The sequence below is a fragment of the Amphimedon queenslandica genome, unplaced genomic scaffold (genome assembly GCF_000090795.2).
Source record: "Amphimedon queenslandica unplaced genomic scaffold, v1.1 AMPQUscaffold_13511, whole genome shotgun sequence".
NCBI classification, from domain to species: Eukaryota; Metazoa; Porifera; class Demospongiae; order Haplosclerida; family Niphatidae; genus Amphimedon; species Amphimedon queenslandica.
Genome location: NW_003546253.1, coordinates 292228 through 314638, shown reverse-complemented (window position 1 = coordinate 314638; position 22411 = coordinate 292228). Strand labels below are relative to the sequence as shown.

The window sequence follows — 22411 nt, the reverse complement described above, 5'->3', positions numbered from 1 at the left end:
TCAATCCGCGCCCATCAATGAATAAATTAAATTTGAAAATTGAAATGGAGGCAAAAAAGGAAGAAATCACTTGTAATGGAAACGGCATCTCTCATGCTAGCAGTGTAAAGAAGAGACTTGATTATTTAAACTGGGATGAGTATTTTATGGCCGTCGCTTTCCTTTCTGCTCAGAGAAGCAAAGACCCTCATTCACAGGTAATGATAAATTAATATCATTATGAATAATGTAATTAATTAGTGTATTACATTACATTTATTTTATGTGTGTGGATAGGTTGGTGCCTGTATAGTTAGTCCTGATCGTAAGATTGTTGGTATTGGGTATAATGGTATGCCCAATGGTTGCAGTGATGATGAGCTACCATGGAATAGAGAGGCAGAGAACAGATTAGATACTAAATATCCTTATGGTAAGAGAAGAGAGAGGGAAGGAAGGAAAAGGAGACCTTGTGTGCATGTGAAATAGTACATTATAGCCTCTTTTAATGGACATTCTTTATAGCATACACCTCCATTTAACGGACAGCACCTACATGTAGTGTACCAATTACATTCCTTACTGTATAAACTAACCTCCACATAAAGGACACCTCTGTAATAAACAAAATCTCTTGTACCAAATAGTTATAAGTTTGTTATGTAGAGGCTGCACTGTATGTTGTAATTTTTATTAGTTCTCATTGATACTAGATACCTCTTTCTTCATTTTCATTTCTTTCTCACTCTCTCTCTCCTTTCTCCTCTACAGTGTGTCATGCTGAATTGAATGCTATCCTTAATAAGAACTCAGCTGATGTTACAGGATGTACTATATATGTTGCATTGTTCCCTTGTAATGAATGTGCTAAGCTGATCATACAGTCTGGTATCACTGAGATATTATATGTCAGTGATAAATATCATGATACTGATCACATGATTGCTAGCAGGAAACTATTGGACATGGCTAAAGTTAAATACAGGTTAGTAGAATTATTGATTATAAATATTATCACTTTATTAAAGTAAATACACATGTACTTAATAAAACATTGAACAATCACTTCTATAAACTGTCTATAAAACCTAAACTATATTAAGATCAGTCCTGTTATTAGGTAACATATAGTTACTCAATTTAAAATTTGCTAATCTGCTTTTGGCCTTATATTGCTAAGACACTCTTGTAGTATTCTTTGAGGATATGGATCCTTACTAGGTTTACCATACACTATTGCACTGATCCCAGATTGTACTATAAGTTTAGCACAAGTTTCACATGGATAAGAAGTGACATATAGTGTACATCCTCTAACTATTGGTCCTCCTAATATTGCCCTGTATTCAGCATGGGTGACTATTGAAAAGGAGTATGTAGTAAATGTATATAGCCTTTTAAAACACTAACTGTATTCTTTATTATGTTCAATTTCTCCAAGTTCCATATCTTCAGGGTATCCACTGTGTCCAACTGCCATTACTTGTTTGGTTGGTGACACTATGCATGCTCCAGTCTGAAATATACATGTACACGTACATTTTTGCTATTTGCATATTTATAGCTCTTACTCTTGAGTCTGTTGTGTCAAATTGTCCCGGCCTTTCTTTTGACAGTTCTGCTATTTTCATGAAGAAATCTTCCCATGTGAGAGCATTTTTGTATGGCCCATCATCATTAGGCTGCGGTGGACTAAGTATTCTGCTATTAAGTGTTTTAACCACTTCATTTTTATCAAATTTATTTAAAACTGACTCTTTCAGGTCCCTACAATTTAAAAAATATCATTGATGCTAAACTTAGGATTGATTTACTGCTACTGTATAGTAGGTTTTTCTGAGGATAAAAAATTTTGTGGATTTTTAATTTGCAAAATTGAATTCCTTGAAAATCAATTTAATATGGTAAAAGATGGCAGAATAGGTGAAATTCATGGAAATTAATTTTGTGAACCTCTGGATACAGGTCATTTGCGAAAATTATTGTCCTCAAAAAAACTGCTATACGGTATTTCATTTTTTATACTTTAGTTCAATGTTGTTGCTTTTTAAAAATTTCTCTCCATTCATCATATCTTTGTTTTCTCCTCTTTTTTCGTTTCTTGTGAACATACAGTAAACTACTTCTTTTATTCCAGCTAGTTGTATTGCACGAGCACAGTCTTCATCAGGTTTTAGTGTTACGTATATTGTACAACCATCAAGCTTATTTCTGGTCCTATTTGTAATAGCATTAATTGCTGCATGAACCACTACAAATTAGAATAATAATTATATTATTGTAGCTGTGCTAGACTACCATAATGATCTTTTATTTTTGATATCTCTCCCTTTTTGCTTTTTTCTTTTTCATCTTCTTTTTTTTCTGATGACCATGAGAATATTTTGTCATTATCCCTTGTTTTAACATAAGGCATGGCATTATATCCAATCCCAACTATTTGATAAGATTTTTTGTCAGCAATACAAGCACCAACCTGTGTAATGATAATCATTATTTATGAGGTAATTATATCAGCTTACTGGTGTCCTGGGGTCTTTACTTCTTAAAGCAGCTAAACAAGCTATCTTCATGTAATATTCATCCCAATTATTAGATTCTCCACTTTCTTCTGGAAATGATTCTGTTTCTTGTTGTATTTGTGCTATTTTTGCTACTACAGACTCTTCTGGTTCCAGTGGTGAATCAAGTTGTTGTAATATTTGTATTTGTTCACGAGCCTGCTTTTTAACTTTATTTGCTTTTTCTATTTTTTCTTTTAATTTTTCAAATTTTTCTGTTTTTTTTTCTCGATCTTGCTCTAAATTTTCCATTTCTTTTTTTACACTTTCCATCTCTGCTATCATTTTTTTGAACACGCATTCCATTTTATCTTCCACTCGTTCCATTTGCTTGATATACATGTATTCTGATGTTTTGTCCCATTCTGTTTTTATTCTAGTTATTTCTTCCTCCATTTTGCTTGCCATTTCACTTGCTATAACTAGATAAAGAATCAGTACATGTAACATATAGTGGGATTTATTGATGAGGAATTAAGTTCTTAAATTACAGGAAATTGCGAAATTAAAATTAGTTGCCAGTAAGAGATGATAAATTCACCAAAATTTAACCTGCAAACCTACCAATTTAATCAGCTCTGCTAAAAAATTTTTCACCACCAATAAATATGTGTTATAAATTATACTATGTGGCTCTGTGCTGATATTTATTTTTTATTCAATAGACAATTCATTCCTTCAATAAAGACACTAACAATTGATTTCTCATCTATTGATGATTGTGTGTATAATCACTGGACACAATAAACAACAATTAGTACAATGAATGCCATACACTTTCTATGTAAGTTATAACTAATTAAACTTGACCTTGACATTAATGTATACTGTATCTTGTTAATTTGTTGTTTTATTAATTGTTGGTTTTACTTATTCATTTCTTATTCTCATACACTAACTGCCTTGTCTTAGCAGTTATAATTGTCTTACTATCTGTTCCATTATTCTGTCCACTTTCTGGTGTTAAATCTCAAATTATTTACAAATGAATTTTCCTTGCTGTTGGTAGCTGTACACATATAATAACACAATTTATGGATTCACAGGGGAATTTTTTGACTTAATATTGTAATTTCTATAGTCATTCTTATTCAATAGGTAGTATAGCCCATTAAAAAGATTTATCACTTGATAAATCACTGGTCAGGATAAATAACTATCACACTTTCTACATGTACATGTATTTAAGCCTTGTAATGTTATAATTTTGTGAGTTTGTTTCTTCTTATTTTGTAATAAGTTACTATTATACTAACTTGTCCTCTCCTATAGTCTCACTATTTCTTGTTACAGTTCTATACAGTGTGGCCTAATATTAAATATTGTATACACTATACATTACCTTTCTTTACTGGAGTAGCTTATACTGACTGTTAGTAGTCTTCTCTTCTCTTATCTTGTACTCCCTCTAGTCTGATCTCTCAGTAAACACTAGTGAGTAGCTTATTATATACAATTATGAAGATGTACTTGTACGTGTACTACTGATCACGCGATGCCAACGGTAGTCATAACACATTTCCATATATGGTCATAAGTATTTTGAATTTTGAATGTGTATTGTGTATGCCAACTATACATAGTGACAGTAGTATTGATGAGTAGGAGTCAACTTGTGTGTAGATAATATTCGTGTGTTTGTTTAATTTGTTGTTCTTTTAATGTTATTTTTGTTGGTTTAAGTAACAGTATTAAAGTCCATTTGCATTCACCTGAGCCCAGGAAGTGATTAGAAACCCCACCCAGTAATTAACACAATGCAATAATATTGTGAAAAGTATGGCTGTACTTTCTGCATGGGGTATGCAACCAACTTGGAGCTAAAGAGCTATAGCTGCTTCTTAAGTACCACAATAGATGTGGCAAAAGGAGAGGAATGCACTGGTATGTTTATTTTTACAATAGAACTTGTAAGTCAAAAGTTATAGCAAGAAAACAAGGGCTCAGGTGAATTATTATGTATACATATGTGATATAATTAGTTTATATTTTTCAGCTAACAAGGATCCTGATGTCTCCCTTTTTTACACACTCAACAATGAGAGGCCCAACCCTTTTCAAGTTTTTGGAGAAAAATGAACACAAATGGACTTTAGGTGTAACTAAGATGTACATGCAGCAAGTAGCATGTAAAGTGAGAGACATTAATGAAATAAACTGTCTCCTTTCACCGAAGTAGCTTCCTATTAGCCTCTTCCTATAGTAAACATGTTTTTATATTTTTGCTCCTTATACCGTATAGCAGGTATATTTTGTCTGGAAAAATGTTCGTTCTAAGCAGGATCAGAAATTTTCGTCCGTTTTATTTTTGTTCTGAGCAGCCATTTTGCACACGTGGCATTGAGGAAACACCCTTTTCGTTTGGAAAATGTTCGTTCCACAAGGAATGAGAATGAAAAGAATGAAATTAAACTCGAACGGAATATACCCGCTATTCAGTATGCTACATGTAGCTCAACATTAATTATACTGTTTAAGGGTGAAGCTGGCCAATAATTGTTGTGGATATGGTTGTAGTACATGTATGTAAAAGTTTGAGCTGATTTCATCTTAAGCTTCTTGAGTTATGAGCGAATAGGCTAATTTTGGAAAAATTCCCTGTACTATAGCCCATGTAATATTCTTCCCATTGTCTCCTCCGTTGCTTTGTCTTGCATTATTTCCATCTCATTCTCTACTTAGCTGCTTCCAATAGCTCTTTTTTATCATCCCCTGACTTGCCTGCTATTACAATATTACTTCTAATAGTGATTCTATCACTTCCTCTGTTAGTACTTTAACTCCTACTAATAGTTCTTGTACATCATTCTCTGTTAGTGAATCATCTGCTTCTTTTATTAATTTTTCTTATCATTTTCTGTTGGTGCTTTAAGCTTTTCTTTCATTTCATCAATGTCAGTTTTTAATCTCTGTGCTTTTTTAGTTTTTTATTTAGTTCTATTTCTTTTGCTTTTTCATTTAGTTTTCTTAGTTCTTCTATCTGAAATTTATTATTTTTCTCTATTTTTTTTCCTTTTACATTTTCTTTATTTCTGCTATTATTCATGATTCATTTTGTCTTCCACTTGTTGCATTTGCAGGAGTCAACTTGTGTGTGTGTCTGGACAGTGTTAGTATCTTTATTTAATTTGTTGTTCCTTGTTGATGCTAAACAATTCCATTTCATACACAATGGAAAGTATTCTAGTGACTCTTGTTTATCTGTTTATTATGATTATGAATATTTTGTTATTATTCATTAGTAATTAAGAGGTAGTGCCGCACACCTTAATTATTATTCATGACACTTGCCATCTCATCATAATCTAATACTAATAACTATTAATACTAATACTAGTCTATAAATAATGCTACTAACACTACATGTAGCAATACTAATATAATAATAATGTTTTGTAATACTAGATATAATTCTGATTCACTATTTCACTACTGCACGTCAGTTATTGTTATCTTTGAAATTTAAGTATGGCCTGGTTCTTCAATAGCAATACTGCGACTTGCTTCATCTTGGCTCTCATTTATACTGTCTCCATTCCCATATTTTCTATCAAAGAAGCTTATTAAAGCCACGTACAATGAAACCAACCTTATGTTTGAAGGACCTAAACAAGTAGTCAATATTTTTCTTGAGCTATAACATCGATCATCATTCCAATCTCCATTTTTATAATGTACAACCTCTTTTATACCAGACTCTACTATAACTTTAGCACACACATTGCATGGATATGAAGTGACATATAGTGTATATCCTCTAACTGATGGTTTACCAACAATTGCTCTGTATTCAGCATGTGTATCTATAATTACAATTATTAAATAAATGTATTTGTGATGATAATTATTATATTGGTTCAACTGCTCAAAATATCAGTTGGTTTATTATGCAAAAACTTACAGAATTCTGGTATTTTTGTTAGTGTTAAATCATGTCGTTCTTTTGCTAATCTTTTAACTTCATCTTCTATACCATCAGGCTCACCACTGTATGTAACAGCCATTATTTGATTGTCTGGTGATGCTATACATGCTCCTACCTGTAATGAAAGATTACCTTATAATTAATCTGATGACAATCTATTTCACAAATAATTGTGGCACTTTTTATAGTTACGACAATCTTTAATCATTCAAGATTTAGTTTGATGTATAGTTGTCTTGTACGAATTGATTTGTAGTTGTGAATAAGGTTATAACTTACTGCTTTGTTTTTAAAGTCTCCTGGTCTTTCTTGGCTAAGTTTTGCCATACTCATAAAGAACTTTTCCCATGATGCTGGTTCAATTTTCCTGTCTACACTTGGCTCTTCTTCACCTGACTGTTCTTCACTAGACTTATTTTTACCTCCTACATCAATTCTATTTTGTAATTCTTTTACATATTCACAAACTTTCAAACTAGCTTCTGGTAATTTCCTTAAAAGAAAGGAGTACAGTATATTTAATAATTATCATACCTGAGTTTAACTCCTTTAATGTCAAAGAAAACATCTGCTATTTTCATTCCAACTTCTAGGTTTTTGTCTCTTTTGTACATGCAGTACACAACTTTTTTTATCCCAGCTGTTACAATAGCACGAGCACAGTCATCATCAGGATGTAGTGTTGTATATAATGTGCATCCTTTGATGCTCTCTTTTGTTTTGTTAAGGATAGCATTAACTGCTGCATGAACAACTAGTAGATAAAAATTTAAAGACAAGTTTCAATTCTTTTGTTGTACCATAGGCATATTTTAATTCAGGATTTGCAGCATTTTCTTGTGGATCTAAAGAACTTGTTTTCTTTGTTGAACTTGTTCCTTTCCAAGTAAAATTTTCATCTTTTGGCATAGAATTATATCCAATCCCAACTATTTGTTCATTTTCACTGTCAACAATACATGCACCAACCTGTTATGGTATGTATAATTTGTAGGATTAATTATTATTAGCTTACTGGTGTCCTGGGGTCTTTGCTTCTTAAAGCAGCTAAACAGGCTATCTTCATGTAATATTCATCCCAATCTATTTGTTTTGCTGAGTCATCTACTGGTAGTTCTTCTATCCCAGCCATTTTTTGAGTTGTAATTGATCCTTAGTTTAGCTCCACTGCTTCTCTATTTTGTATGAAAAAAGATTTTATTTTATTGCCATAAGTGTCTCACTGATAAAGCCACTATTTACGGCTTCTTTGTAACATTTCAAAATTGTGTACTGTTTACTTAGCTGCACACAAAGTAGAGTTAATTTAGATTTTAAATCTAATTGAGTATTGTAAAATAAACCATCCCATTAATTAATTTTTTTTAATCCTTGATTCTTTTGTTAAATTAATACATAAATATGGCATACAGTGCTATCAAACACTTTCTTTGTACATGTAAGTAAAACCATCTATATCCTTATATATTTTTACTGATTCAATATACCGTATTTGCCATATATTTTTCAGGTATAAAACTTCGCGATTTGGCTGCATTTTTGTATTTGCAAATAAAAAATTTTGCAATTTTAATATAATTATCACACCCACTATACAATCAGGACGCTATTTCACGGATTTTAATTTTGCAAATTTTTCCAAAACACGAAAATTGCGAAATTTAATCCCTGTGAAATATATGGCATATATGGTACTGTCCTTATTTATACAGTGTGGCCTAATATTAAATATTGTATACACTATACATTACCTTTCTTTACTGGAGTAGCTTATACTGACTGTTAGTAGTCTTCTCTTCTCTTATCTTGTACTCCCTCTAGTCTGTTCTCTCAATAAACACTAGTGAGTAGCTTATTATATACAATTATGAAGATGCACTTGTACGTGTACTATTGATCATGCGATGCTAACAGTATTCATAACACATTACCATATATGGTCATAAGTATTTTGAATTTCAAATGTGTATTGAGTATGCCAAATGTGTATTGAGTATGCCAACTGTACATAGTGACTGTAGTATTGATGAGTAGTAGTAGTAGTAGTAGTAGTAGGAGTCAACTTGTGTGTTGACAATATTAATGTGTTTATTTTATTTGTTGTTCTTTTAATGTTATTTTGTTGGTTTAAGTAATAGTATTACGTGTAACTAACATGTACATGTAGTATGTACTCCAGTGTGAGACATTAATGAAATAAACTGTCTTCCTTTACTGAAGTAGCTTCCTATTAAATGCCTCTTCCTAGTAAACATGTTTTTATATTTTTGCTCCTTATACCGTATAGTAGGTTTTTTTAAGGGTAATAAATTTCGCGAATTTCGCAGATTTTTCAAGATTCACGAAATTAAATTCCTTGAAAATCAATTTAATACAGTAAAAGATGGCAGATTAGTCAAAATTCACGAAAATTAATTCCGTGAACTTCTGGATACAGGTCATTCGCAAAATTTATTATCCTCGAAAAAGACCCGCTATATGGTATGCTACATGTAGTTCAAGATTAATTAAGGGTGAAGCTGGTCAATAATTGTTGTGGGTGTATGGTTGTAGATAGCTACATGTACATGTATGTAAAACATTTGAGCTGATTCTAACTTGAAATCTTTGAGTTATGAGCGAATAGGCTAATTTTGGAAAAATTCCCTGTACTATAGCCCGTGCTTTTTTTCTAAAAATGGCTCCAAATCATCCCTAATTTTTATTACATTTTTTGATGCACATTAATGTCTTTATGCTATGTGGGAAGTTTGAGCTGATTCTGACTTGTTTTAAATTTTTTTATTAATTTTATTTATTTTCTATTCTTATATTCCTTCAATAAAAATGCTAAAAATTGATTTTTTATGTATTGATGATTGTGTGTATAATCACTGGTTGCAATAAAGAACTAGTACAATCACTTCCTACAAGTTAAAACTGATTAATTTTGACCTTGACATTAATGTTTCTCCTATTGTTCTTCTTGAATATTACATGTATAATTTGTTAATTTGTTTTTATAATTGTTAATTCATTTTTAGTTACTATTCTACTCGTATACTAACCTCTTTTGTCCTAGTAGTTAATTGTCTCACTATTTCTTGTTTCAGTTTTATACAGGGCCTAATATTAAATATTGTATAAACTGTAAATTACCTTTCTTCAATAAAGTATAGCTTATACTGACTGTTAGTAGTCTTCTCTTCTCTTATCTTGTACTCCCTCTAGTCTGATCTCTCAATCAACACTAGTGAGTAGCTTATTATAATTTAACACTAATAACTATTAATACTAATACTAGTCTACAAATAATGCTACTAACACTACATGTAGTAATACTAATATAATAATAATGTTTTGTAACATTATGATTCACTATTTCACTACTGCACATCAGTTATTGTTATCTTTCCAATGTAAGTACGGCCTGGTCCTTCAATAGCAATACTGCGACTTGCTTCATCTTGACTCTCATTTCTGCTGTCTCCATTCCCATATATTCTATCAAAGAAGCTTATTAAAATCACATACAATGAAACCAACCTTATGTTTGAAGGACCTAAACAAGTAGTTAATATTTTTCTTGAGCTGTAGTATTGACTATCATTCCAATCTCCATTTTTATAATATACTACTTCTTTAATACCAGACTCTACTATAACTTTAGCACACACATTGCATGGATATGAGGTGACATATAGTGTACATCCTCTAACTGATGGTCTACCAACAATTGCTCTGTATTCAGCATGTGTATCTATAATTACAATCATTAAATAAATGTATTTGTGATGATAATGATTATATTGGTTCAACTGCTCAAAATTGTTACCAGTTGGTTTATTATGCGAAAACTTACAGAATTCTGGTATTTTTGTTAGTGTTAAACTATGTTTTTCTTCTGCTCTTTTTTTAACTTCAACTTCTATACCTTCAGGTTCACCACTGTATTCTACAGCCATTATTTGTTTGTTTGGTGATGCTATACATGCTCCTACCTACATGTGTATGTATCAAGTATAACAAAAACAGTGACCAAAATGTACATTTGAACTATATACATGTATAGTGGTGGGTAAGGCTATTACTTACTGCTTTGTTTTTAAAGTCTCCTGGTCTTTTTTGGCTAAGTTTTGCCATTCTCATAAAGAACTTTTCCTGTGATATAGTTGTTGCTGGTTCAGTTTTCCTGCCTGCACTTGGCTCTTTTTTAACTGGCTCTTTTTTACCTACATCAATTCTATTTTGTAATTCTTTTACATATTTATCATCTGTCAAATTAGTATCCGATAATTTCCTTAAAAAGAATGAGATTTTACATAGTACAGTATATTTAATTATCATACCTGAGTTTTTAACTTTTTTAATGTCAAAAATAACATCTGCTATTTTCATTCCATCATCTAGGTTTTTGTCTCTTTTATACATGCAGTACACAACTTCTTTTATCCCAGCTGTTACAATAGCACGAGCACAGTCATCATCAGGATGCAGTGTTGTGTATAATGTGCATCCTTCAATGCTCTCTTTTGTTTTGTTAAGGATAGCATTAACTGCTGCATGAACAACTAGTAGATAAAAATTTAAAGACAGGTTTTCAAATTTTTTATTGTACCATAGGCATATTTATATTCAGAATTTCTTTGTCGATCTGAAAAACTTGTTTCCTTTGTTGAACTTAGTCCTTCCCAAGTAAAATCTTTATCTTTTGGCATAGAATTATAACCAATCCCAACTATTTGTCCATTTTTTCTGTCAACAATGCATGCACCAACCTGTTATGATATGTATAATAGGATTAATTATTATTAGCTTACTGGTGTTCTGGGGTCTTTGCTTCTTAAAGCAGCTAAACAGGCTATCTTCATGTAATATTCATCCCATTCTCTTTGTTTTGCTGAGTCATCTACTGGTGGTTGTTCTTCTATCCCAGCCATTTTCTGAGTTGTAATTGATCCTTAGTTTAGCTCCACTGTTTCTCTATTTTGTATGAAAAAAGATTTTATTTTATTTCCACGAATGTCACACTGATAAAATCACCATTTTTGGCTTATTTGTGACATTTCAAAATTGTGTACTATTTACTTAGCAGCACACAAAATAGAGTTTATTTTAAATTTAATTCAATATTGCGAAAGGAACCATCTCATTGATTTTTTGATTCTTGTTTTTTTTGTTAAATTGGTATACTTAAATATAGCATATGGTTCTATCAAGCACTTTTTATGTACATGTAAGTAAAACTATATCCTTATATATTTTTACTTATTCAATATACTGTCCTTGTCTATACAGTGTCTAATATTAAATGTTGTATACACTATACATTACCTTTCTTTACTGGAGTAGCTTATACTGACTGTTAGTAGTCTTCTCTTCTCTTCTCTTGTACTCCCTCTAGTCTGATCTCTCAGTAAACACTAGTGGGTAGCTTATTATATACAATTATGAAGATGTACATACTAGTGATCACGCAATACTAACAGTATTAATGCCACATTTCCATATATGGCTACAAATATCTTGAATTTCGAATGTTTATTGTGTATGCCAACTGTAAATAGTTGATAAGTAGGAGTCAACTTGTGTGTTGACAATATTTGTGTGCATGTTTATTTAATTCTTTTAGCGTAGCTCCCTATAGCCTCAACTTGTTTTCATCTTTTTGCTCCTCATATGTAATTGCAATCTCTTACTTATAAATCAAATTAACTTTCCAATGGAGGTTTGTGTGTTAATGACATTTATGCTCACCAGCCAATGATAGAACTCAACTAATTTTAAAGGATGTTGCATTGTATCCTAACTATCCTTGTAATGAGTGTGCTAAGTTGATCATACAGTCTGGTATCACTGAGATATTATACGTCAGTGATAAATGTCATGATACTGATCACATGATTGCTAGCTGGAAACTACTGGATATGGCTAAAGTTGAGTTAGTAGTCTCATAACTACATGGGTTCTGGAAACACTACTGTATATAGATTACAATGAAGCACATGATAATATTCTCCAACATCTTTATCATCACCATTATTATTATTATTATTAATATTATTACCTGATCTGTTTAGCTTCTTTAATTCTGGTTTTACAACTAATAACTATTATTTAAAGCCAATTCTTATTTCTGAGCTCTGTTTTTGTTTTTGTTTTCTTCTCTACTTATATTTAAGGAAAGAGTTATGCTATAATGCATGCATGTATGCATGTAATATATGCCAGCTAGTCTTGCATAGTCAGACCAACACAGAAGTGCGTCTGCACGGCTATGCAAACATGCCAGCAGGTTATTTTATCCTGTAACCCTAGATATACACACCTTTCTCTATATGGCAGTGGTATGAATTTTTCAAATGTACATGTAGGAGTAGTGCTTAGTTGGTACAATTTGTGTAAACACACTGTTATTGTTGTTTGTAGCAGCAATTGCCTCAGTGCTCTTTGGTGTCCTATAATACAATTCTGTTATGAGCAGATTAAAATTTTGGTTTCAAACCATATGCTTAGTATCAATCTTATAGTTTACCTACATTGTAATACTTGTTCTTACAATTTAATTTAAGCTTCACTATATTATTTTTGAAACACCATATGTACAGTGTAGTTCTTTTTTGAGAAAAAAGTCATACCTCAATGTCCTTATACTATGCATATGTTTGAGTCGATTCGGCCAATTGAAATTTTGAGCTATGAGCATTCAAAAAGCTTTTAAAATTCTAAAACTAAATCAATGATAAATTTTATGATTTATAGGTTAGCTATTTGGAATCCTGACAGAGTGGTGTGTAGCTGATTTAAACTACTCATTAAGTAATGTTTGTACACACTAGTAGTTATACATTGTGTGTATGTGCTGTACTGAAATGACTTCTGTTATGATATGTTATCAAAGCAATGTATCTATAGTGGGCTATTTGGAACTCTTATTAGTGGCTAAAATATCCATAGAAGGGAATTATGCATGGGGTGGTTTAGGAGGGAGACAGAGGAAAAGGAGAGCTTGTGTCAGTTGTGTGTGTATATGAAATAGTATACTACTGTATAGCCTCTCTTCTTTATAGTGGATGCCTCTATTCAATGGACAGTGTATCAATTACATTCCTTACTGTATACCTCCACATAAAGGTGTGTCATGCTGAATTAAATGCTATCCTTAATAAGAACTCAGCTGATGTTAAAGGATGTACTATATATGTTGCATTGTTCCCTTGTAATGAGTATGATCATACAGTCTGGTATCACTGAGATATTATATGTCAGTGATAAATATCATGATACTGATCACATGATTGCTAGCAGGAAACTACTGGATATGGCTAAAGTTAGATACAGGTTAGTAGAAATATAAATTATAATTACTATATCACTATAATAAAAAATTGAACAATCACTTCTATAAAATGTCTATAAAACCTAAATTGTAATATTACTTTTATTAAGATCAGTCAATCAGGTCCTATTATTAGGTAGCATTGTTACTCAATTTAAAACTTTTGGTAACCTTATATTGCTTTTGGCCTTATTTTGCTTTTACCGTCAAGACACTCTTTTAGTATTTTTTTAGCACCTGGATCTATATGAGGTTTACCATACACTATTTCACTGATCCCAGATTGTGCTATAAGTTTAGCACACACATTGCATGGATATGAAGTGACATATAGTGTACATCCTCTAACTGATGGTCCTCCTATTATTGCCTTGTATTCAGCATGGGCAACTATAAAAAAGGAATATGTAGTAAATGTACCGGTACATGTATATAGCCTTTTAAAACACTCACTATATTCTTTATCATATTCAATGATCTCTCCAAGTTCCATATCTTCAGGGTATCCACTGTATCCAACTGCCATTACTTGGTTGCTTGGTGACACTATGCATGCTCCTGTCTGAAATATATGTTTTTGCTATTTGCATATTTATAGCTCTTACTCTTAGTCTTAATCCTGCTGTGTCAAATAGTCCCGGCCTTTCTCTTGACAGTTTTGCTATTTCCATGAAGAAATCTTCCCATGTGAGAGCATTTTTGTATGGCTCATCATCATTAGGCTGTGGCTCATGTATTCTGCTTTGAAGTCCTTTAACCACTTCATTTCCAGTAAATTTATCTGAAGCTGACTCTCCCAGGTTTCTACAATTCGAAAAAATTATCATTGATGCTAAAATAATGTAGCTTAATTAGGATTGATTTACTGCTATTTTATTTTTTATACTTTAGTTCGATGTTGTTGCTTTTTAAAAATGCCTCTGCTGTCATCATACCGGTATTTCTTGTTTCTCTTTCCTGTGTTCTTTTGTATATACAGTAAACTACTTCTTTTATTCCGGCTTGTTGTATTGCACGAGCACAGTCTTCATCAGGTTTTAGTGTTACATATATTGTGCAACCATCAAGTTTATCTCTGGTCCTGTTTGTAATAGCATTGACTGCTGCATGAACAGCTAAAAATTAGAATAATAATAATTATGTTATTGTAGTTGTACTAGACTACCAAAAGGATATTTGAGTTCTGTATTTTTGTCTTTGTTGTTTTTCTCTTCTTTGCTTGCATTCTCTGATAATCCTTTCCATGGGAATATTTTGTCATTGTTACTTCTTCCTTTGACACAAGGCATTGAGTTATATCCAATCCCAACAATTTGATAAGATTCAGTATCAGCAATACAAACACCAACCTGGGAATAATAATCATTATTTATGAGGTAACTATCAGCTTACTGGTGTCCTGGGATCTTTGCTTCTTAAAGCAGCTAAACAGGCTATCTTCATGTAATATTCATCCCATTGTTGTCTCCAGTCTCTTTGAAATAATTTTGTTTCGTCTAGTATTTCTTTTACTTCAGCCTCTTTTACTGATGATGGATTTTTTTGTAATTTTTGTATTGTGTTACAAGCCTTTTCTTTTAACTCCTTTGCTTCTCCTACTTTTTCTTTTAATATTTTAAACCTTTCTTTTTTATTTTCTTGATCTCTATCTAGCTTTTTTATTGCTTTTTGTATGCTTTCCATCTCTGCCATTATTTTCTTGAACTCATAATCCATTTCCTCTTCAACTTTTTCCATTTGTTTGATATATTCTGATGTTTTCTCCCAATTTTTTTTCATTTCAGTTATTTCTCTTTCCATTTCACTTGCAGTAACTACATGTAGATAATGTACATGTACCATATGGATAATAGGATCTGTTGATGAAGAATTAAATTTAGCTAGTTGAAAATGCCAAATTTAAACTCAAAACATTAGTTGCCAGGTGATAACTAAGAGATGGATGGATTCACCAAAATTTAACCTGCTAACCTACCAATTTAATCAGCTCTGCCAAAAGTTTTTTCACCACCAATAAATCCCACTATATGTGTTATAAATTATACAGTATTATGTGGCTCTGTGCTGACATTTATTTTTTATTCAATAGTCAATTTATTCCTTCAATAAAGACACTAACAATTGATTTCTCATCTATTGATGATTGTGTGTATAATCACTGGACACAATAAAGGACTAGTACAATGAATGCCATACACTTTCTATGTAAGTTAAAACTAATTAACTTTGACCTTGACATTAACATGTATTGTATTATGTATGTTATGTTAATTTATTGTTTTATTAATTGTTGGTTTTACTTATTCATTTCTTATTCTCATACACTAACTGCCTTGTCTTAGTAGTTAATTGTCTTACTATTTCTTTCATTATTTTGTCCACTTTCTGATGTTTCTTCCGTTTCAATTTCTCTGCTATCTTCCTCTGCCATAACTAGATCAGAATAAATTAAGTCTCAAATGACTTTTCCTTGCTGTTGGTAGCTGTACATAATAACACAATTTATGGATGCACAGGGAAATTTTTTGACATAATTTTTTGTAATTTCTATATTCATTCTAATTCAATAAGTAGTATACCCCATTCAAAAGATTTAATCACTGGTCATGATAAATATCTATCAACACTTTCTACATGTATTTAAGCCTCATTACTGTTAATGTGTATTGCATGTAATGTTATTATTTTTGTGAATTTGTTTCTTTTTTGTTTGTAATAAGTTACTATACACTAACTAGTAGTTAATTATCTCACTATTTCTTGTTACAGTTCTAATATTAAATATTATATAAACTGTAAATTACCTTTCTTTAATGAAGTATGGCTTATACTGACTGTTAGTAGTCTTCTCTTCTCTTATCTTGTACTCCCTCTAGTCTGATCTCTCAATCAACACTAGTGGGTAGCTTATCTAAATACTTGCATGTAGACACAGTGCGTCTAAACGCACTACAAGTGCATCTAAACGCACTGGTATGGTTATGCAATACTAACAGTATTCATAACACATTCCATATATAGTCTTCATAAGTTTTTTGAATTTTGAATGTACTGCATGTATATCAACTGTACATAGTGACAGTGGTATTGATGGGTAGGAGTCAACTTGTGTGTGTGCAGGGACGATGTTAGTATCTTTATTTAATTTGTTATTCCTTGTTGATGCTAGACAATTGCAGTTCATACACAATGCAAAGTACTGCAGTGACTCTTGTTTATCTGTTTATTATGATTATGAATATTTAATTATTATTCATTAGTAATTAATTAATAGTTAGTGCCACACACCTTAATTATTATTCATGACACTTGCCATCTCACTATATTATTTAATACTATTACTAATAACTATTAATACTAATACTAATACTAGTTATGAGTAGTACAAATGATGCTACTAACAGTAATACTAATACTAATATAATAATAATGTATTGTAATACTATTGTTATCTTTCCAATGTAAGTACGGCCTGGTTCTTCAATAGCAATACTGCAGCTTGCTTCATCTTGACTCTCATTTTTACTGCCTCCATTCCCATATTTTCTATCAAAGAAGCTTATTAAAACCACATACAATGAGACCAACCTTATGTTTGAAGGACCTAAACAAGTAGTTAATATTTTTCTTGAGCTGTAACATCGATCATCATTCCAATCTCCATTTTTATAATGTACCACCTCTTTTATACCAGACTCTACTATAACTTTAGCACACACATTGCATGGATATGAAGTGACATATAGTGTACATCCTCTAACTGATCTACCAACAATTGCTCTGTATTCAGCATGTACAACTATAAATTATTGCATAATGAAGCACCATGGTGCATGGACTCGCCTGCTGAGATTCACCTGAGGGATAATGTGTTACTTGTACTGCCCCCATCATGATATTATATATACAAGCAACTTGATATTTGAAAAAAGGATAATAGATTTTGACAAAGTGCAAAGTGCAACAATGCAATTACTGCACTGATCCATAAAATAAATTTTAGGTGTGGTCAGCACTTAGCAGTGCAGTGCAAACATGGCACGTGGGTAGGAGAAAGAAGAAAAGCTGAAATTTATTTTAGCATCTGAAGCTCTATTCAAAGAAAGAGTAAGCACAAAAAATTTGCCTAGATACCGTATAGCCAAAAAATTTCGTGAGGAATAAATTTTCGTATTTTCGTGATTACTGCTTGCATCACGAAAAATTAAACCCCCGAAAATAAATATTAATTGAGAGGCGTGGTTAACCACGCCTTAGACTAATAAACGTGCCCTCGTGTCAAGTCGTGTTCTCGGTCAAGCTGATGTCTCTGTTACTCTGTATTGCTATTTTAAGCATACTGCCTAGGTCAAAGATGATCTTCCCCATCTCTGGTGTCCACACTGATTTGTAGACATGGTGCCCCTTGACACAAGAGTCCGTCTCAAACCATGTTTTAATTAAATAAGGCGTGGTCATTATTATTATTATTATTAAAATAAAATCACGAAAATATTTATCACGGAATTTAAAATTTCTCCATAAATTTCATTATTCACGAAATTTTAAGCCTCGAAAATTTTTGGCTATACGGTATTTAAAAGAGACTGAGATAGTTTGGTTGCTCCTGTTTTTCCCAGTGCTGCCTGAAAATTTTTTGAAGAGGCTAAATCACAAACTTTGAGCAACTGTAACTCGCAAACAAAAAAGAGATTAGAAAATTCCCACATATTTTTTAATCTATGTACTTTTCTCTACCTATCAATGCTAATCTTGACCAAATAGAGTGAAACACAAAGATTTGGCTAGGAAAAGTGGTACATTCTTGAAAATATTCGGCTTTTGCTACCACAGATTGCTATGAAAACACAACGGAGCTAAATAAATTATCTTTTTCTCAAAGCTTAAAAAGAATTATAACTCAGGAGAGCTCAGTAAAAAAGATATTGACTAGGAATTAACAGGAATTTTCGTGACAGAATGACAACCCAACTGCATAGTACCCGCCTACGCAAGCGTGGCGAGTCCAATTAATGTATTACCTTAAGGTTACTTTTAAATGCGGGTACTATTAATTGCGAATTTTGCGTTTGGGTTAAAAATCGCAATTATTAATACGCGCAATATTAATAATGACATCATAATGCCATATAACTATTAGTAATAATTACTTAATCGCAATTTTTAATACCAGCAAAATCTACTTTGTGCTAAAATCGCAAAATTTAGTACCCGCAATTAAAAGTCACTCTAAGGTAATTACAATAATTAAATTACTTACAAAAGCTTGACAAATTACTCGTATCTAGCCCTTGATGTAATTCTTTTGCTTTTCTTTCAATTTCAAGTTGTATACCTTCAGATTCACCACTGTATTCCACAGCCACTATTTGTTTGTTTGGTGTTGCTATACATGCTCCTACCTATTAAGTATGATAAAAGAGTGACCAAATGTACATGTACCTTTGCATACACATAATATATTTGAACTACCTCATAGTTTGCAAGATGATTATTGGGAAGAAATTGATATTGATGATTGGTAGTTTTGAAAATCCACCATTTGTTTCAATTTGAGCATGCTCAATGGCACATGGCACAAAATCACCAATATAAAACCCACCATTATCTACAGGCAAATTCACCAAATATTACTCTCACCAATAAATCATCTTATATTTGTGATTGTAAATAAGGTTATTACTTACTGCTTTGTTTTGAAAGTCTCCTGGTCTTTTTTGGCTAAGTTTTGCCATTCTCATAAAGAATTTTTCCAGTGGTATAGCTGTTGCTGGTTCAGGTTCTCTCTCTGCATTTTCTCCCTCTTTTTTACCTTGTTCAATTCTTCTCTGTAATTCTTTCACATACTTATCATCTTTAAAATCATCATTTGGTAATTCCCTTAGAAGAAAAGACATTTCAAGTTACACTAAGATATTGAATTACCTGTGTTGAATCTTTTTTATTTCAAAAATAACTTGTGCTTTTTTCTGATCAGGATCCAGTTCATCTTTCCTTGTGTACATACAGTAAACAACTTCTTTCATTTCAGCTTGTATCATTGCATGAACACAGTCTTCATCAGGATGCAGTGTTGTGTATAATGTGCATCCTTTGATACTCTCTCTTGTCTTGTTAAGGATAGCATTAACTGCTGCATGAACAACTATAGAAAATAATTTTATTGTATCTTTCTTTATTATTGAAAGAGATTCTTTCAAAAATTTTTTTAAATACTTACCATAGGCATATTTTAATTTAGGATTTATCAAATTTATTTCACTCCGAGAACTTGCACCTTTCCAAGTAAATTCTTTATCTTTTGGCATAGAATTATAACCAATCCCAACTATTTTTCCATTTTCTCTGTCAACAATGCATGCACCAACCTGTAGCACTGTGTATTCACTCCCTTAGATTATTATTAGCTTACTGGTGTTTTAGGGTCTTTGCTTCTTAAAGCAGCTAAACAGGCAATCTTGATGTAATATTCATCCCATTGTCTTCTCCTTTTTACTTTAAACTCCTTTACTTCATCTTGTATTTTGATAGCTTCCTCTAAAGCTTTTACATGCTCTGTTTGTGATTCCAATTTCTTTTTTACATTTTGAGCTTTGTTTTTTAGATCTTTTGCTTTAGATGTATCTGTTTCTTTGTCGTTAAGTTCTTTTGCTTTGTCATATATTTCTTTTAATCTTTCTTTATTTTTAGTATATTCTGTGTCTCTCATCTTTTTTGCTTCATCTTCTATTTTTGCTAATCTTTTTTCATATCTTTCCTTTTCTTTCTTTTTTTTGTCTTCGTCATTTGTTATTTGCTTAATTTTTTCTTTGTAATCTTTTTTTTATATTCATTTTTTTACCTTCTTCTTTGTTGTCTATATTTGTCATTTGTTTTTTATGCTCTTCCTCTTGTATTTTATTGGCTTTTACCACACTTTGCATTTCTGCTATTATTTTTTTATATTCAGAATCCATTTCATCTTCCACTTGTTGCATTTGCTTGATATATTCTTCTCTTTCTTTTGACCATTGTTGTATTTCAGCTTCTATTTTTTTAATTTCTCCTGGCAGTTTATCTTCTATTTTTTGTGACATATAGCTACATGCAGAGAAATCAATTATCAAAATATTAATTTAATGTACAGTGTATGTGTTTTAAATTGTACTGTGGATCCCGCATTTATTTTTAATTCAATAGTCCTTCAATAAAAACACTTTCTCTTCTATTGATGATTGTGTGTATAATCACTGGACACAATAAACACTAGTACAATGAATATCAAACACTTTCTATGTAACTTAAAACTGATTAAAATTGACCTTGACATTAATGTGTATAGGTTATACACCAAGGTAGAAGTTTCTATGGGATTTATTAACCAAGCAACGCAGTCACAATTGCAAGGTTAATAAATGCCATAGCAACTGATACTAAGGTGTATAACCATCTTCTACCATGACATTTGGAAAACAACTACCAGCTGCAGGTAATAAGACCACGTTGACATACATACAACATATCTAACAGGCTAGGCAGTAAAAAAACAACAATCAACCAAGCTTGACAAATGGACTAATAAGAACATAAGCATGCCATAGAGTGCCAAGTTTCTAAGTGTTCCCGGGAGGTTTCTAATAGATTTAGAAACCTTTATACACATATTCTGCATTCTGATTGGTCAATTTAAATTTGGCATGGTAGAAGTATCAAACTATACATTACCTTTCTTTAATGGAGAATAATTATAGCTTATTTTAGCTTATCTTCTTTTTTCTTATCACTCTTTAGCCCCTAGAGTCACTATATAAACAGCCTGCAGCCACCTGCCACCCGTACTTTTGTACTAGTATACTGTACTGATCTGATCTGAGGTTTCTCTGCCTCCGCCCCTAGTTAGTAGTTACTGTCTACTATAGCTATGCACTAGTGGTGGGCGATATATCGATATTTTATCGATACAAACGATATTTTACGGTATCGAATCGTATCGGTATCGAAATTTCAAAGGAATCCGGGTCGATACGTTGACCACGCCCATTTATTAAGGTTAAATAATATAAATAACGAAAATTTAATAAGTTAATGACGCATAATCCACACACGTGGATACACGTGCGTGAAAACATTGATGAAAACAGTCAATAATAAGGGGTGTGACTCCATAGGTGTGGTCTAAATATCGTATCGAAACTGTATCGATACTCCCGATATGAGCTGATATCGATCGGTATCGTATCGAATCCATTTTGGCCAGTATCGCCCACCACTACTATGCACATGTATAATAATGTCAGTAAATACTAGTTACATCTAAACTGCATGTTGTAACATGTGCAGAGTAGGTAGTGACAGAAATATTGATGAGCAGAAAGGTGAAATGTATGACTTTGTGTTATTGTTGTCATAATGTTATGTTGTTATTAACCGAGCAGTCATAAAATTAATTTTGCCATAGAAACTGATACCAAGTTCTACCATGCATATACATTTGAAAACAACTACCAGATGCTGATAATAAGACCACAGTTGACACACATACGACATATCCAATAGTTAGCAGGCTAGGCAAATTAGAAAAAACATTACTAGATATTGATTTTTCAGTTTTGTTTAACAAAATGGTTACAAACTATTTGGCATTCAACT

General features: G+C 31.9%; 5 protein-coding genes across 12 annotated transcripts in view; 1 reads left to right on the top strand and 4 right to left on the bottom strand.

Moving 5' to 3' along the window:
• The first annotated feature begins 4 nt into the window (after positions 1–4).
• LOC100639683 (deoxycytidylate deaminase-like) overlaps positions 5–22411 on the top strand; it is a 25854-nt gene continuing 3447 nt past the window's right edge. Inside the window, exons 1-5 of one of the 3 annotated variants that reach the window (XR_002188617.1) lie at positions 5–197; positions 277–412; positions 751–964; positions 3206–3324; positions 15873–15988. Coding sequence is in view for 2 of the 3 variants with exons in the window: in XM_020005358.1 (XP_019860917.1) it covers positions 18–197; positions 277–412; positions 751–964; positions 3206–3287 (612 nt within the window). In the remaining variant the exon portion in view is untranslated. Of the gene's footprint in view, positions 198–276; positions 413–750; positions 965–3205; positions 3567–15872; positions 16112–22411 lie in introns of those variants that run through there. The other 2 variants (XM_020005358.1, XM_003383401.3) reach the window with 2 other exon arrangements.
• On the bottom strand, positions 978–4079 carry LOC109589200 (uncharacterized). Its single transcript, XM_020005317.1, has 8 exons — positions 3883–4079; positions 3797–3835; positions 2502–2962; positions 2278–2455; positions 2005–2230; positions 1551–1746; positions 1390–1495; positions 978–1338 (listed from the first exon to the last, which is right to left on the bottom strand). The coding sequence occupies exons 3-8, from the start codon at positions 2946–2948 to the stop codon at positions 1130–1132; spliced, it is 1362 nt and encodes a 453-aa protein (XP_019860876.1). The 5' UTR covers positions 2949–2962; positions 3797–3835; positions 3883–4079; the 3' UTR covers positions 978–1129.
• On the bottom strand, positions 5745–11892 carry LOC109589210 (uncharacterized). 5 transcript variants are annotated; one of them, XM_020005340.1, is made up of 10 exons: positions 11808–11887; positions 9513–9570; positions 8217–8305; positions 7481–7640; positions 7266–7434; positions 7000–7219; positions 6745–6958; positions 6442–6580; positions 6130–6343; positions 5822–6087 (listed from the first exon to the last, which is right to left on the bottom strand). In XM_020005340.1, the coding sequence occupies exons 4-10, from the start codon at positions 7595–7597 to the stop codon at positions 6003–6005; spliced, it is 1158 nt and encodes a 385-aa protein (XP_019860899.1). In that variant the 5' UTR covers positions 7598–7640; positions 8217–8305; positions 9513–9570; positions 11808–11887; the 3' UTR covers positions 5822–6002. The 5 variants fall into 5 exon arrangements, with proteins under 5 accessions (XP_019860882.1, XP_019860899.1, XP_019860891.1 ...); XM_020005332.1 differs by lacking the exon at positions 11808–11887 and adding an exon at positions 9635–9797; XM_020005328.1 differs by lacking the exon at positions 11808–11887 and having other exon boundaries at positions 9513–9797.
• Positions 13804–16894, bottom strand: LOC100639305 (uncharacterized). Of its 2 annotated transcripts, XM_020005301.1 has the most exons (9): positions 16588–16894; positions 16142–16216; positions 15176–15597; positions 14949–15132; positions 14670–14898; positions 14389–14587; positions 14237–14345; positions 13955–14173; positions 13804–13909 (listed from the first exon to the last, which is right to left on the bottom strand). In XM_020005301.1, exons 2-8 carry the CDS (start codon positions 16212–16214, stop codon positions 13956–13958), a joined length of 1434 nt encoding a protein of 477 aa, XP_019860860.1. In that variant the 5' UTR covers positions 16215–16216; positions 16588–16894; the 3' UTR covers positions 13804–13909; position 13955. The 2 variants fall into 2 exon arrangements, with proteins under 2 accessions (XP_019860860.1, XP_019860856.1); XM_020005297.1 differs by having other exon boundaries at positions 13804–14173.
• Positions 17125–20492, bottom strand: LOC109588613 (uncharacterized). The gene is made up of 7 exons (XM_020004762.1): positions 20196–20492; positions 20004–20151; positions 19709–19928; positions 19471–19663; positions 19044–19185; positions 17372–17582; positions 17125–17329 (listed from the first exon to the last, which is right to left on the bottom strand). The coding sequence occupies exons 1-7, from the start codon at positions 20490–20492 to the stop codon at positions 17125–17127; spliced, it is 1416 nt and encodes a 471-aa protein (XP_019860321.1).

What these genes read in the sequence shown, in the direction of transcription:
- LOC109589200 (XM_020005317.1), bottom strand. Translation starts at nt 2,948, where the DNA reads ATGGCAAGCAAAATGGAGGAAGAAATAACTAGAATAAAAACAGAATGG. An exon ending in AGCAACAACATTGAACTAAA is followed by an intron (nt 1,747 to 2,004) that starts GTATAAAAAATG and finishes TTTAAATTGTAG; the next exon opens with GGACCTGAAAGAGTCAGTTT. An exon ending in TTGACACAACAGACTCAAGA is followed by an intron (nt 1,496 to 1,550) that starts GTAAGAGCTATA and finishes TGTATATTTCAG; the next exon opens with ACTGGAGCATGCATAGTGTC.
- LOC109589210 (XM_020005323.1), bottom strand. Translation starts at nt 11,384, where the DNA reads ATGGCTGGGATAGAAGAACAACCACCAGTAGATGACTCAGCAAAACAA. An exon ending in GCAAAGACCCCAGAACACCA is followed by an intron (nt 7,435 to 11,264) that starts GTAAGCTAATAA and finishes ATACCATAACAG; the next exon opens with GTTGGTGCATGTATTGTTGA. An exon ending in ATTAAAGGAGTTAAACTCAG is followed by an intron (nt 6,959 to 6,999) that starts GTATGATAATTA and finishes CTTTCTTTTAAG; the next exon opens with GAAATTACCAGAAGCTAGTT.
- LOC100639305 (XM_020005297.1), bottom strand. Translation starts at nt 16,214, where the DNA reads ATGGCAGAGGAAGATAGCAGAGAAATTGAAACGGAAGAAACATCAGAA. An exon ending in GCAAAGATCCCAGGACACCA is followed by an intron (nt 15,133 to 15,175) that starts GTAAGCTGATAG and finishes TATTATTCCCAG; the next exon opens with GTTGGTGTTTGTATTGCTGA. An exon ending in TGAATATGATAAAGAATATA is followed by an intron (nt 14,174 to 14,236) that starts GTGAGTGTTTTA and finishes CCTTTTTTATAG; the next exon opens with TTGCCCATGCTGAATACAAG.
- LOC109588613 (XM_020004762.1), bottom strand. Translation starts at nt 20,492, where the DNA reads ATGAGAGACACAGAATATACTAAAAATAAAGAAAGATTAAAAGAAATA. An exon ending in ATAAAAAAGATTCAACACAG is followed by an intron (nt 19,664 to 19,708) that starts GTAATTCAATAT and finishes TTTTCTTCTAAG; the next exon opens with GGAATTACCAAATGATGATT. An exon ending in GAGTAATTTGTCAAGCTTTT is followed by an intron (nt 17,583 to 19,043) that starts GTAAGTAATTTA and finishes AATAATTTATAG; the next exon opens with TTGTACATGCTGAATACAGA.